This window comes from Varroa destructor, unplaced genomic scaffold (assembly GCF_002443255.2).
Source record: "Varroa destructor unplaced genomic scaffold, Vdes_3.0 BEIS01000003.1, whole genome shotgun sequence".
Classification (NCBI taxonomy): Eukaryota; Metazoa; Arthropoda; class Arachnida; order Mesostigmata; family Varroidae; genus Varroa; species Varroa destructor.
The window spans coordinates 16,266,597-16,281,079 of NW_019211456.1; the positions used below are offsets into that span (position 1 = coordinate 16,266,597).

The 14,483-nt window shown below is 42.4% G+C and overlaps 1 protein-coding gene and 1 long non-coding RNA gene across 2 annotated transcripts in view; one reads left to right on the forward strand and one right to left on the reverse strand.

Annotated features, from left to right (window-relative positions):
- Nucleotides 1–942: 942 nt before the first annotated feature.
- On the reverse strand, nucleotides 943–3,191 carry LOC147756584 (uncharacterized). The gene is made up of 2 exons (XR_015324706.1): nucleotides 2,992–3,191; nucleotides 943–2,682 (listed from the first exon to the last, which is right to left on the reverse strand). It is a non-coding gene; the product is annotated as an uncharacterized LOC147756584 (long non-coding RNA).
- Nucleotides 3,192–9,717: 6,526 nt separating this feature from the next.
- Nucleotides 9,718–14,483, forward strand: part of amon (prohormone processing protease amontillado) — a 36,785-nt gene continuing 32,019 nt past the window's right edge. Inside the window, exon 1 of the mRNA XM_022797812.2 lies at nucleotides 9,718–11,110. Within this exon, the coding sequence (XP_022653547.1) occupies nucleotides 10,898–11,110 (213 nt within the window). The 5' untranslated portion in view covers nucleotides 9,718–10,897. The remainder of the gene's footprint in view (nucleotides 11,111–14,483) is intronic.

Genomic DNA, 14,483 nt, shown 5'->3' on the forward strand with positions numbered 1-14,483 from the left:
CTGTTCTATTTTCGGTTCCGTCTATTTGGAAAAATTTCGATGTTTAGAGACTCCGTGCACACTAGTCAGCTAAGTTCAACCGATTCAACTATAAATGCGACCACCTTGTGCCTACAGGTTCTTGCTGTCCCGCAAGATCGTGCTTATGTATTTGCATGTATACAACTCGTCATGGGGGGCAAAAGCGTTCGATCAATAGCTTCAGCTAATACAGGTCATCTTATTCAAAAGCTTTGATAATCAGATGACTTCTAGTACATTTACTTGAACGTTAACGATACTCCGGGTAAAGTAGCGTGTTCTAACTTAGGTTTAGTTCTTTGTAAAGTTCTTCTGCAAATTCATGATGTGTTCATGCTCGCTGCTAGCAGTCTTCAGCTCTTCTTTTCTTCCGCGATTTTCGTGATGGGTGGTAATACGGTCCATAATCATTTCATAAATACTGCACTACGTTCGCAAACGATATGCAAGTTACGCGCCTACAAATGATTTGCAGAACGGGAACAAAGCCCAAATTGTAAAGTGAACCCTTTCCGGGGCATTTCATGTTGTTTGATGGGCAGGAACGCGAAACGTCAGTGTAATCACACTGCCCTATACTATGTTATTTGCATTAGGGGCATTAACTAGAGCAAACAGAGGGATTGGTTCAAATTGAACGCTGCTTTGTCTTTCATTGTTTATGGCTGGCGTGCCTCATATGTGGCAAAGTGCAAATTATACTTCACCATTCCCCACTAAAATAAAGCTCTTAAACGTTTAGAATTACGTAGTGTATTCTGGTGTAGATTTTTAGAGAGTATGTATGTGTTTACGTAGGCCAACATATGACTGAAAACGACCCGATAAATAGCATGTGCTGCGTAATGTGTTTATTACGTGTTTTGCTTAATGGTCAACCATAACTGTGTGGGGGTACATACAAACAAAAACTAACATAAATTCAAATTGGTACATTATTTTATTTAGTGTCGAGCTCCAAATCTTATGAGCTTGGCCTTGTTATTCATTCCGCAGTTAATATGGGGAAAATTGCGCTGAACAAACTCGACTATTTTCAGAGATAATGATTTAAAAATCCATAGAGATGGTGGGTCATCATAACGCTTTGGGTCATTGTGTCCCAACACTTTCTAGCGGTGCAACAACTTCGAGCTAGCCACTATCCAATTATAACTTATAATTTAATTACAAAATAACAGCAAACAGAAACAGCATTGCTGGCCTGACAGGCATCAATCATAACCCACTGCGTTGGCATTTGGAATATACTTAAACATAGATTTATATTCCTTGGTACCTATATCATATACGAAAACAAGAGCATGTCTTACGATAACAGTGAAATAAAATTTATCCGACCTCGTTTGTGAACACTCCGTATTTCAGGACAATAAGTTTAGAGCTGGAAGCACCGACACCTTCTACCCGTACTTGTCTTGTTCCTATAACTTTCCGACGATGTTTTCGCGTGTGGATTGCAAACAGCAAACGGAGTCGAGCAGTTCGGTTAAATCGAGGTCCAATTATGCTAACACAGTTTTGGCTCAGCGAGAGCCCAATAGAGTTCCAAATCGCAGATATTTCAAGCCAATGTCGAAAGAACGAGTAATAGTAGTAACTATAATAGCATGTTGAAAGTAACCCGCAACGCATATACTGGAATATGGCCTTTTCAAGACCGCTGTCTTCTAGTTGGATAGTTGCCTGTTTTTTTTATGGGTTCGCGTGACAATAAAGATGAATTTTTAGTACTACGGTATTGTGGCGTCTCGAAGGAGCTTATCGTTTCCAGAATATCTTATAAAAGATAGTACAACATAGAAAATATCAAGACTTTCGTAACGCTAGCTATGGTAACGGACCGTCCTAGAAAGAATTTCCAATTAATTTTGTTTTTATTTGTCGACAACGATCAGGAGCACTTTATCCCTAAGGGCTCATGACGATACTTGCTTAACACTAGCCTTAGGTCGGACAACTCTGGTAACGCTTGTGAACTTTTTGATCTTAAAGTAAACCATCTGATCGATTAATGTTCCGAGCACTAGAGCATACTGACATCAATATTTACGTGCATGCTTAATTTACTTTTTGTACTTCATTGATTGATATCTAACTGATATTCAGTTAGGGGTCATATAGATTAGGTGTCAATGAGATTCTCACATAACGTACAATATCGGCTATTATGCGACGCCTGCTGCTACACGTTTCAGTACACCCATCGTTCGAACATTCAACAGACGATATGGAAATCCTGCGACTGAGTTGTTGTTTGACCCTATTTTACTTGCCGTTAAATCTCAGCGTGGTAATGCATGTAGCAAATTGAACATTAGGCGATACATGAACACAAGCCTGCGTAACGAAGAAAACAAAGTAAACTCGCAAGCTACCAGAGTGCAGCGTTGGTTAACCAGATAACCTTTTCATGCTTGTCCCCAGCTCGGATATATAACAGTAGCTCCGTTCAACTGATGTTATGCAGGTACAGGAGTTGTACCCCAGGATGGTCACACGCTTTGTGACCATGTTATCGGAACTTAGGGTCTTCGGCTAACTTGTCAACGTCCTCGCATGGTACGCGTCATGTCTGTGCAGTTTCTCCGACTGTGTTACTTCATCTTGATTATGCCCCTGCCCAGTGAGTCACAGAAGCTCCAGCTAGGTCTAACGTACCTAGTCATCGAAAAGAACATAATTTATCAATAATGGCACAAGTGAAACAAGCTCTGCATAAGCATGCACTTCAATTTCAATGCTGTAACTTGCACAATAGGTGCCACAATACTGAGACTAATCACTGAATTTTTCCGTTATTTTTACGCTCGGAAGCTATCGGGGCATCGCTGATAGCTTCCAAGCGGACTACAGTGCTCATTTACTTCTATATCTCTACGCTACGCGAACGATACGCGCACTGCATACATTAGAACATTGCTTCAATAAGTAAATACGGTGAGCTCGTTTGACCAAAATAGAAAATACCTTTTTTACATCTGTTAACAGCTCGCAATACACTAGAATTCCCGTACCGATTGGTGATCCGTGACACCTACGCACTATATCCACTTAAAGGACTGAAATAAGACAAACACCTTTTGATTTCCCTAGCCCTACCAAAACTAGCATAGCTATGGTATGCGAAATCCTTTGACATACGGGTCTCGGCTGACAAATGGGCACAACTGGACGAGCAATGGGAGAGAACGATCGTTGCCGAATGGGTGGTGGCAACCACATCTGACCTTGCAACATTCGGACAGACACACTCGCTGGCTGTATTTTTTAGCCCACTTGTGAGGTGGAGAGAATGAAATTGCTTTGCCCTCTTAGCACCCCGACAGCTGCGTCATTTCCGATGCACTGCAAGAGCGAAAAACTTTAGCGAGCATCAAACAGATAAACAGACCCAGATTTCGTTTTAGCACGACACACATAATTGTTATGAGAATGTAAGGGCGTACATGGGGGGTATGGTTTGAAACAACGCATGAACGTACCTCGTGATGCGTTGCGAGCTAAACGGCAGTGCTAAAGTAATTATTTTATGTTAATAAGCGTTAGTTATTTTATGTTTGGGGTCATTGCTGAAACCGAAATGATAGACGAGCATTGCGTAATTTGTGTTTGTTACTCAGTTAACGTCAATATAAGATAGCCAATATAAGAGTAAATCAGCCTGTAATACTGAAACAGCTTTCATTATTATACGAATAAATCAATTCATATAATAACGAAATAAAGTCAAGAGTTAATTTGTTTACAAGGAAAGAGTTACTGGGAAATGGTCGTCTATGCCTGTTTGGGCCGATTGTTATTCTGATGGCCCTGCTGTATTTAGTGACTCGCGACTACTTGTCGCTATCCTCTGTCTATAGTTGCTATCTATAGAAAGCAGAACAGAAAAGGGAAATGTACATGAGCAGGCAAGGGGTTCCTTATGATAATGCTTTTTTTTTTTTACAAACCTCATAGCAAAACAATAGAACATCATAGAAATGGAAGAATTATACTCAGTATCAATAAAACAACGTATATTGTTGGTATGTCATATTTTTTGAACTCTTGTTATGATCTGACAACAGGCTGAATAGTAAAGATAACGGTATCTTATCTATCAGTTACTGCCTATACCTATCTGAAATTGCTGGAAAAAGTGTGAAACAGTGCTACATTTTTGAAGCCTCAAAGAAGCTAGACATAAAGATTTTGCGGGCTTGAGAATCGGGCACTGAGCAGATAGTCGTGTAAATTAACAATGACTAATAATGTATTATATAGACTTAGGATAAATAGTTTCATTCACTTCACTATAGATTTGACAAAGGTATGAGCAAAATTGTTCAGACGACCGCTAGCTTCCGCCAAAGAACACTGTGTTTACGTTTGAATTTATCCGATCGAATTTTTTTAAAATCCTGGAAGATATTTTTTCAAGTAATCATTAACCAGCAAAAAACCAGCCTACCTCTCATTAATATAGAGACATAGTACTGCACAAATGTACATGGCAGGACATATATAAGGAGAGTCCATATTTCCAAAAATATGGATGTATATTGTATATGTGTGTTGGAAATTCCGTCTGTGACAAGCATCCGTATGGAATGTGACCGCTGTCCGTCACAGTTGTTCACGACCTAAACCCAATGCTAATCATTTTTGGAGGATCCTTTTCCTTAGTTATCAAATCATTTGTTAATAGTAACCATGCGTCAATCAACAATGTTGGGTACAAAGTCGTAAAAGTGCCGCTTAAATAGGCTACATACAAAAAAACCCGCACCTAAAGTTTTAAAATTACATTAAATTTTGTGTTAATGGTCAAGGTGTCAAGTAAAACAGTGGGAAAGTGCAAAGGGTGCAAAAAAGCGTAACAAGTCTTAATCGTTAGAGCTTAGCTGGATGAACTAATTGACATTTCATATTTTCTTTTTAAAAACCAAAAAAAAAAGTTTCTGTAGCAAAAATCAGGCAATTTTTCGCTAGGATGCTGCAGTATTATCCGCCACGATAAACCATCTGTTTTGTTCCGAAAGGAACAGGCGTTTCTGTACCGCCAAGAATGGCGGATGAACACGTGCCCGTTAAGGCAGACGGCCTACAAAAGAATGTTCCAATTCGACATATTCCAGTTCCATTCCCCGCAAATAATGGACATAAAGAAAGAAGTATACAATTAGAAAAAAGAAAATTGTGAAGTAAAAGGTAAAACTAACACAAAAGATGAGATATTGCGAGTTTTACATCAGGACAGGATACCAGACACGACGGAGAGGAAATAAGATTACAACCATAGCGTTGTTGAAATGTGTGTAATCCACACACAAATTATATAATTGTAAGACAATAATGAAGCTAAAGGTATAAACTACTGTGATCAATATATTAGTAGTCGTCGTCCAACGCGTTTTTGTGCAGAATTTGGTATGTTTTTGACGCTTCAGTAAACTATATTTGTACGCACTTATTAAGATGTTTGTAGCTACGTACCCAGTAGTATGGACAAACCGTCTAAAAATTCTCTACCAAGCATAAATATATTTAGCTACATTTTACAAGTACATTAGATGCTGATCATTATATATCAAATTGTATGTTTTTGCATATTTATATTTTTGTCGTTATATATTTTTTTATCTTTTTTCTTTCCGTTTCGAACGAGATTTGATGTGTATTTGTAACCTACAATTTGCAGGAAGGATAACGGTGGTGATACTGCTAACTGGAGGTTCACCGTTTATTTATTGCACTCATACATACAATGTCATATAGACACACGCCAACGACAGAATTAGCCCTATCCATCCTATTCTTAATCTGCGACCGGGTTCCCAGCGGATAACGACTTTTCCAACTGGCAAATCGCCAACGAAGAATCTAGGAACGAGAACCCGGGCATGGAAGTATTTCGACAAGGGCTGCCATTATGGCGAAATCCCAAAAGTTTTGTAGGCAGTAAACTGGACTAAGGTTGGTGGCCAGGGCAAGATATAGTTACGTAAGTATTCGTCGTCTTATGACATACATTAAATGGCATTTAGGATAATTAAGTAAAGTGTTTGCAGAACGAGCGAAAAGTTTTCAAGAACTCACTCTAAAGCAGTTGACCGACCGCCTAAAATGAACCCATGGTTTGCCTTCATGATCGGTAGTTCGTATATAACTCTGCTATGGCTTTTTATAGGTCTCTGAGAGTGTTTCATTCAGCGCAGCACGTAACAATTTACTACAACTTTAGGTTAAATTGCCGCTAGAGGCCGTGTAAAAAGGTGATTTCGCACGTGTCTGCATGCATTGAGGTAGCACTTCGGTCTATCTATCTCCATTAAAGTTGCAAGGCTTTCTTACAATGTACAGCACTAGACTAAACTAAACGCAAACAGTAAATAAATTCTGGATAATTTTTTATTCATGCTCTCCACCATGTTCGAGACTCATTTTCGGTTTTGGCCAGAGAAAGCACTCTGGCAAGGTCTGAGATACAAACGAAGATTATATGATGCTAGTATTTTCAACTATTTTACATCTGCTCCTGTTATCCTTAGACCCGGTAATTGGTCCATCTTGTTGCAGCTGAACTTAACTAGTTCACTTATATGTTTGCGATATTTTTTTGCATTAGTAAATTAGTGTCCACTGGCTGGCCATGCGAGCTCTGGGTCATACCGGTCGGAACTGGAATTCCTGTTCATCGATCCTCCTGCTTTTTCAACGTAGATCCCGGTGGCTTCACTAGCTGGTCGTTTCTTCTTCATCTCGTTTCTGCTATAACGACTAGCGTTGCTGAAACCGGAAGCCGATAGAATTGCGCGTGTGCGTTTCACCGCTGCTCCACCTGCTATCCATCTACTGCCTTCTGGTCTGTGCCGCCTTCGGCGGGGGTACAGAAGCGCTACCGGCAATTTCTTCAGTCTCAGCTTAGCCGATGCAAAAGTCTCACAGCGCGCCTCCGTCCCTTTCTGCGTCCTTTGTCTGGTGAACGAAGGTAGGAAGACGGCATCGCATACCGTGAGGTCATTTCGAAAGCCACCCCTCGCTTTTGTGTCGTGTCCCAGCATAACAGCAAGGTAAAACCAGGAGCATTTATGCTTGGTTTCTCCTTGCGGGGACAGCAGCAGCAGCAGCAGCAGCAAGACACCCCATTGGCACCGGTATGCTGGTTCTATTGCTGGGGTTTCCTGCCGCCCTGTAACAGCAACAGTCGCCTATTCATCTCCATATAAACTTGCAAACTAGTTCCTCAGCGAATCACGAGAGGGCGCTATTCACTATCAGCAGCCGTTTGGACGTCATTCAATATGGGAGCCTTATCAGCATACTACATCCGTCTGAGGTGAAACAAGAACAGGGCAGACTGCCTGCCCAGTATCGGATGTCGAAAGCACAATGAGTTCATTAAGCACATTTGATCTATTTTTAAGGCATGCAATGGCCCTTCAAACAAGGGAAATTGATTACATAGATTAGTTGTTTCACTGTCGTTACCTACAAGATGACCTATTACTGTTAGGTTAGGTTATATAATATACAATCAACGAAAATATATAGAAAATCAAAGAAATATATAGAAAATCTCGCTGGGCTCATTCAAAAAGTATATTGTTGCCAAAAACTGTCAGCCTAGTAGGGAGAAAGATTCGTCGATGAATTGCATTGTATTGCAACAAAGAGCTTTGAGTCTTTTTTTCTTGTTGTATATGCAACAATAGGATAACAAAGTGTACACGTTACGGCATGCAATAGCATATGATATTTCACTAGGTCCAGAGAAATACTAGTTATAACGCCGCCTTATTTTGTTATGTAATAACCTACGAAACAAATGAATCAGGCACATGGGAGGTCCCATCTATGCGAATGTGACTATTTAATAAGATAAATCCCTCTCGCTCCTTGTGCTGTATCCATGGCCAAACATGGAAACAGGGAGTGGGAGCGGGAGGAACACATGCTATCTCTGCTACTGCCACTGACTTGAAACCCGTAGAAAAGGTAATAGATTAAAACAGGAGCAGAACAAAACGCAATTGAAATAATTTTGCAAGTGGAAGCGTTGCTTCTGCCGTGTTTTCATGAGGCATACTCATTATGAGAAGGAATTCAGGACCTGCCAAAGGAGAAGGCCAGGAAACAGTAAGCGGATGGGGCAGGCTCAAATGAGACACGTATTGCAAACTAATCGCATAGATTTAAAAATGACTGCGAAAAAAAAAGCAGTACGAGTAATTCTCAAGATGGTGATCATTTAATAATAATAATAATAGTTAAGTAAGGTAATTGAGTTGATGGTAGGCGTAAAACGCTGACTGAGGATGAGCGAGTAGAAGTGTTTGTTGGATTTATATTTTTTGTAAAGCTGGGTTCAAAGCGATATTATTCATACTTGGGCGTCTGTCAAGTTCTTTTATGCACACATTTATTATCATCCTATAAACGCTTGGCAAGCAGCACCGTTTTTTAGACGACATCGAGTCCCAGACTGTGAGAGAAATGCGAACGTTCCACGAAAACCTTCCAAAACCACATACCTAACATTAACAATTAGAGAAATATTATGCGTTTAGAGAGATAACCCCCCAAAAGTCGTGATACAGCTTAATGACAATGCCCATAACGTTTACATAGGAGTTTTCAAACCTATTAATCAGCCTGCATCTCTTTTTGCAAGTCTTATCGGTCTGTGTGTTGTAAAGCTAAACACAAAAATCGTCATTTTTTCTTTCTTTTCAGTCAGTGCTTTCAATCCAGCGCTTTTCAAATCGATGACTTTAGTCGGGCTCTGCTGCAATAAGAGGCTGTCACTGCACAGCGGCAATTTCAAACGAATCGTACCACCATCGCCGGTATACCTTACCATAGCTTGTCTCACCGTTGACTGTCAGCCCGAAGCTGAAGATTCCCTTTGACCCTGAGTATTAACCAGCCGCTCGGCTAATTCTGCCCAATGATTACACTCGTTCCGGCCACAAAGCCGTTGTGGATCATAGTAAATGTATTGTGCACGCTGCCGTTTACGCCTGTTTGCTTGTTCGCTTGCTCCATACGCTGGCGTAGCAACTTGCTCATTTGCCTTGCTTACTCTCTCTCTCTCTCTCTCTCTCTCTCTCTCTCTCCCTTTTGGTTTCGGGAAAAGTGAGGGAAATCTGTTCCCAGGCAGGAGATCCCTGTTTTCGTCCCGATTCAATAGGGCGAGGACACTGCGATTGTGGGGACAAAGGTGTGGTAGCGCAAGCAGGCCAGCCAACGAGCACTTTAAGCCTGCTAACTTGCGCTGGCAGCTTTTAGTAGCTGTCGGCTTTTACGGGTTCCAGTACTAAAACGTAGCAGCATTAGCAGGAATAGTGATGGCTAAAAACGATTATTACGGACTCAGCATTGCTTGAGGCTCTGGCTGTTTGTGTAATGCGTTCCTGCTGTCGTTGCTGCGGCCTCCGCTGGCGCTATATTGGCTCCCCGTGCATTGTTCCCCGCTGCTCCTGCGTGCAGCAGGAGCCGCCGTCGTTGTTATGATGTTTTGGCAGCAGCAACGACGATAGACGCCGCTGCTGCCACTGCTATCGGAATAGGATAAGACACATCGCGCTCGGTTTGTCGGTGTCTCGCTGAGTTTTCGGCTGCCTGTGCCATATGTTAGCAGACGACGTGCACGTGCGTCACTTCCCGCTGCGCGCGCATACTGAGCACTGCTGCGAGGGGTTTTTTCTAGACACTTTTATGGGTACGGAGGGCCGGAGACGACGTACAGTGGTAGCCGTGCATGTGTGCGTTCTGTGTTAAGTCTCGCTGGCAGTTGGCGCTGTATCTGTCGGTTAAGCGCGTGCGTGCGTGCGATTTGGCCGTGTGCCTGTTTTAGGATGTTGGCGACCGTCCGCTGCCGAGTTCGGAGTGTGTCACTTGGTTAGCTCGCCTGATGGTTGGTTGACTGCTTCAGCGAATCGGAGAAAGACGAAGACGACAGAGTACGCTTGCGCTGCAGCAGCACTGTGCGCTCCCGAATGCTGTTGGGGCCGGATCGATTCCAAATCGGAGTAGTTGGGTGAGGGGTACTTTTGGTCACCACCAGCGACGACAGCAACCCATTAAACGACGACCACCACGCGACGCGCCTGATCTGCTGATTGCTGTGGACTGCGTCGCTGTTGGCAAGCACGAAGGACAAAGGACAGCAGGCCGTTCAGTAAGCAAAACTGATTGGCAGTAGAAGTACAGCGCGGTGGGCTGCTGGCAGACGAGGTTAATACCATTAGTTGGCTATAACAGAACTGATTGGTGTGTGGTTGCCGCCAACACTTTCCAATAAAGAAAATTAACGCAGCTACCATCATACCCATTCCCATTGTCATTGCGGGTCGCCATCGAGGCCAAAAACATAACCGCTAGTCGAAGATCCCAAAGGCGTTTGGAGATAGATCCCAACAAAACAGCTAACAGCCTGTTTCATATACGGAAAGCAAGCTGCCTCAACACAAGCAGAATAAACATCAGCCCCTGAAACAGCGGCAACGAGAAAATCAGCAGTTATCACAGCAGCGCTTTTCAGCCGCTGCAATACCATTAGTTAACCATTGACGTCGTACGTTGATTTGCGCTGTCGTCACCGAAGCAATAGGAAGTTATAACAGACGGTAGAAACAACCGTGCTACAGGCGAAGTCAACCAAAATCCTTGGACGACAGCACTTTGTGATGGTAGCAATGCGCCAGTTCTGGTGTTATCAGATTATTGCCAGCATGGTGTATCCTGCTCTGTAGTGAACATTGGACTTGGCTGTAGTAATACTGAAGTGCTGTTGGTGTCTAGGTAGCTATATAGAGCAGCAGCATCGGGTTGGTAACGATTCCGCGTCCTGTCACGCGGCGTCAGCTCGAGCGCTTGCCGCCGCCGCGTGATGCAAGTCGTTGTCCAAAAATCTGCTGCGGGGCTAATATCCCTGATGGCAGTAGCGGTCGTCGTGATCGGCCTTGTCTCCGAATCGGCCGTTGAATGTTCACCGCACAACGAGGTGTTTACCAACTCATTTCTCGTGCGCTTTCGCCGTGACATGACCCGGAAGGAGGCATCCAGCGTAGCAAATGTGCATGGTTTCGTAAATCTCGGTCCGGTAAGTAAACATACATATATATGCGAATAAACTGAAATAACAGTAAGGATAAAACGATGGCAGTACTACAGATGCTTACCGCAGTGTGACACATGAACGTTTTTTATGTCACGTAAACATTCGACGGGCCCCCTTCTACACGTCATGTAGTATTCTAACTGTGCACTCGCAATCATGACCACTGAAACACTCTAGCATCGTACTTCAGTGTAGAATGCCCAAGTATAATCTTAGATAGTGATTTTCTTCAACCCTTTCTCTGTGTCAAAAGATCATATAGTACTCACATTGGCGGTTTAGCAAACGAAGCGTTTCCACCTCGCTCCCTCCCTCAAAATGCCAAAACACCTATGATGCTATACAGGTAGCGACATTTGCTTTACCAACGTTCATGTGTCCAGTTATAAGCGCAGTATGCATGCATATATATACATGACCAATTTTCCATTATCGACGCACAAGTATGCTCGTGCAGATCGTGCGATCGGTGTCCATTTCTTCTATTCACCGATTGGTTGTCTTGGCTAACTGGCAAAAGCACCTTCGCCAGTCAAACGAGGCTAGATAAAAGCAAATGAAAACCTTGTCGTTTTCATCGTAGGGCAGCGTTATCCATTTAGTGCGCAAAGCAGCTATTATATAATCTCAGCTTTCCAATAGATATGTGATGTATTCTGCTACTTACTTCTGTTTCCATCAACTAGATAACAGTCCAGTTGCTTGCTTGCACAATCAGCTCCTAGGTTTGTTTTAGCGTTTCCCAGAAATAAAAATTGTCCGATTTGTGAAGCCATTGCGCTAAGGGCCCGGCCCTTTTGGCTAAATGTTGGCGCGTGCCTAGGCTCACACTCATACTACTCACTAATTGTGTTTGATAAGATCGCAACTACAAAAGTCTACGAGGCAATGCCCTCTCTTTTCTCATTGTTTTTGTTGATTAGTAGAATTCCCATTACAACTAGTAATGTGCTTAGAAAAACGCTTACTTTTCTGAAAGAATAGCTTACTTTTCTGTTTAGCCTCGAATGGGCTGCCGCGATCCGGGTCGTGGCATACTGCCTTTTTAAAGATTCCCTCTATTTAGCGTTATCCTTTGACTATGTCAATGGCCCCATTTATATCCGCAATTAAGCACCGCTTACGTCCCATATGGTTCCCGACTTGTAGGCAAGGATAAACACATCGCTTTTGTCCTTAACCGGATAGAATGAGAACCGCAGTAGACACGTCATCTTGCGATACAAATACATCGTAAAAAAATTTTACTTTGTTGAACTTTTGCCAGTACATGGAACGCTGTGCGGTGCCCAAGCGAGGAAAGGGACCTGAGATCGACGATGCCGACGGGCAAAGTTAAGTCCAGCACCAGGCCTTGGAGATGACAAAGAAAATGGTGATATGAACAGTGACTTGTCTCGTGAGAAAACGATCTAGATCAGTCGGGCGCAATATGGCTATACTTTTTGTATAACGGCACCATGCTAATGCTAGACTAACTCGGACCGACTTAAGTACATCTGAAGTGGCTTGCTACGGTAACTGCATTTTGTGGGCGTCGGTCATAAGGGACAAATGGAACGATAAGATCCTTGCATAGAATATTTGCCTAGAACCTAGATTGGCGGAACGTTACGTCTGCAGGGTTGCTGATGGCGGTAATTTACCACAACCAGTTCTCTTTCCTAGTAAATTATTCCACCTCGTGGAAGCTTTTGCATTCTGGTTCCAAGACAAGCGTATGCCCGATGTTCGTATACAAAGTTGTATGACTTTTTAACAATGGTATCAATTTAAATGTGTACATGTTTTTTTTACTTGTTGTTATTTCTATGGCCACTATTGATTAATTACTTTGTCAGAACAAAAGACTTGCTTTAGTAGGTGCGTTTTGGTATACCACTTCTATAGGTTGCGTACCGTAGAATACTTAACCCTGCTGGCGTTTTGCTGTCATTGTGGCAAATAAACGCATCCATATAAAACTTCGGTGCATTAAATACCACGCATGTTTACCTTACCTATTTTCTGAATCAGAGTCCTTCGAAAGGAATACTCTGTATACACGAGTATCGATCTCCCTACATGTCAAAGAATCTCTCATTAATATACCTCAACTACATGTTTTCATGATCCTTGAGCGATGTCCGCACTGGATCGCATTTCGTTGAGGCACTTCATTCATACTAATTAAGCTCGCTTAATTTAATAATAATATAAGAAATAAAGGTAGCACTTGCAAGTCAATAAATCAGTGCTATTCATATTTATGTTCCGTTTCTTTCTTCACGACTGTCTGTTCAATCAATTTACCATAAATATATATACATACAGTGGCTGAGTCATTTGGAAGACCGCTATTCACAGTCGTTTTTACGAGACCATCTCGCTATTCTGTTATTTCTGGCCATCTCGGCAATCATCGCTGTTTTATGGCTTCCTCTATCGCGGTCCGTTTGCTTCTCTCTTCTCGCATCTATCAAAGGACTTCACGGTGACAATGGCGACGACTAACGGTCACGCTAAAGTACGCATCGTAGGAAGTCTTAAGGATGTTGAATGTGTTCTAGTGCTGTCACAGAGGACATTTTTCTTTGTTCCACCATGATCAGCTCTGAGAGATGCCTAGATTGAAAAATTTGCGGTAGAAGAAGGTCGACCTTGAAAAGCTCTGAACTTGAGCACATAGCTTCGCTGGTGTCCTGTCCCTACTGAGAAGACAACGAGAGAATCAAAGTGTAAGTGAAGGCGCTAGGGGCCGACAAGTACAGTCAGTGAGTGGTTGCTTGCTTTGAGTACCGCTTTCGAAGAAGCAAGCTGATCGTTTTTAGAACGGATACGGACATATAACGTGCACACGTGCATAAACGAGCATTTTTAATATAGCATGCATTACAACAGCGAAACAGCTAACCACAGCAGTACTTTTTGCGGCAAAGATTTGGCTGAATCGGCACTGAGCGAACGGGAGGTTAACTATTACGCAGGAGTAACTAGAGGTGGCAGATGATATGGGGTGTTGTTTTCGTCACCTATGTTCTTTCGTTTTCAATTAAAAAGCCGATAAAGAACGGGCAATGAAGTTGGTTTCCTAGTAGGGACCACATGTGGCACGCATAAACTGCTATGGTGGTGCCTGTATGCACGCAAGACCCGCGGAACATATTTGTTTTTTTTTTTTTTTGTTAAAATACGCAACGCTGTCGTCAAAATACCTTTGTTTTGTATATTCACCTTGCCTATACTTAAAAACTAAGTAGCTGGCAATCGCGAAAGAGCTAACAACATCTTGTTGCATATAGCGTAACAACAGGCCTGGTGAATAACCCTAGATGACTTTCCCGCTTTACACCCTAAACGCTTTTAATCAAAAACA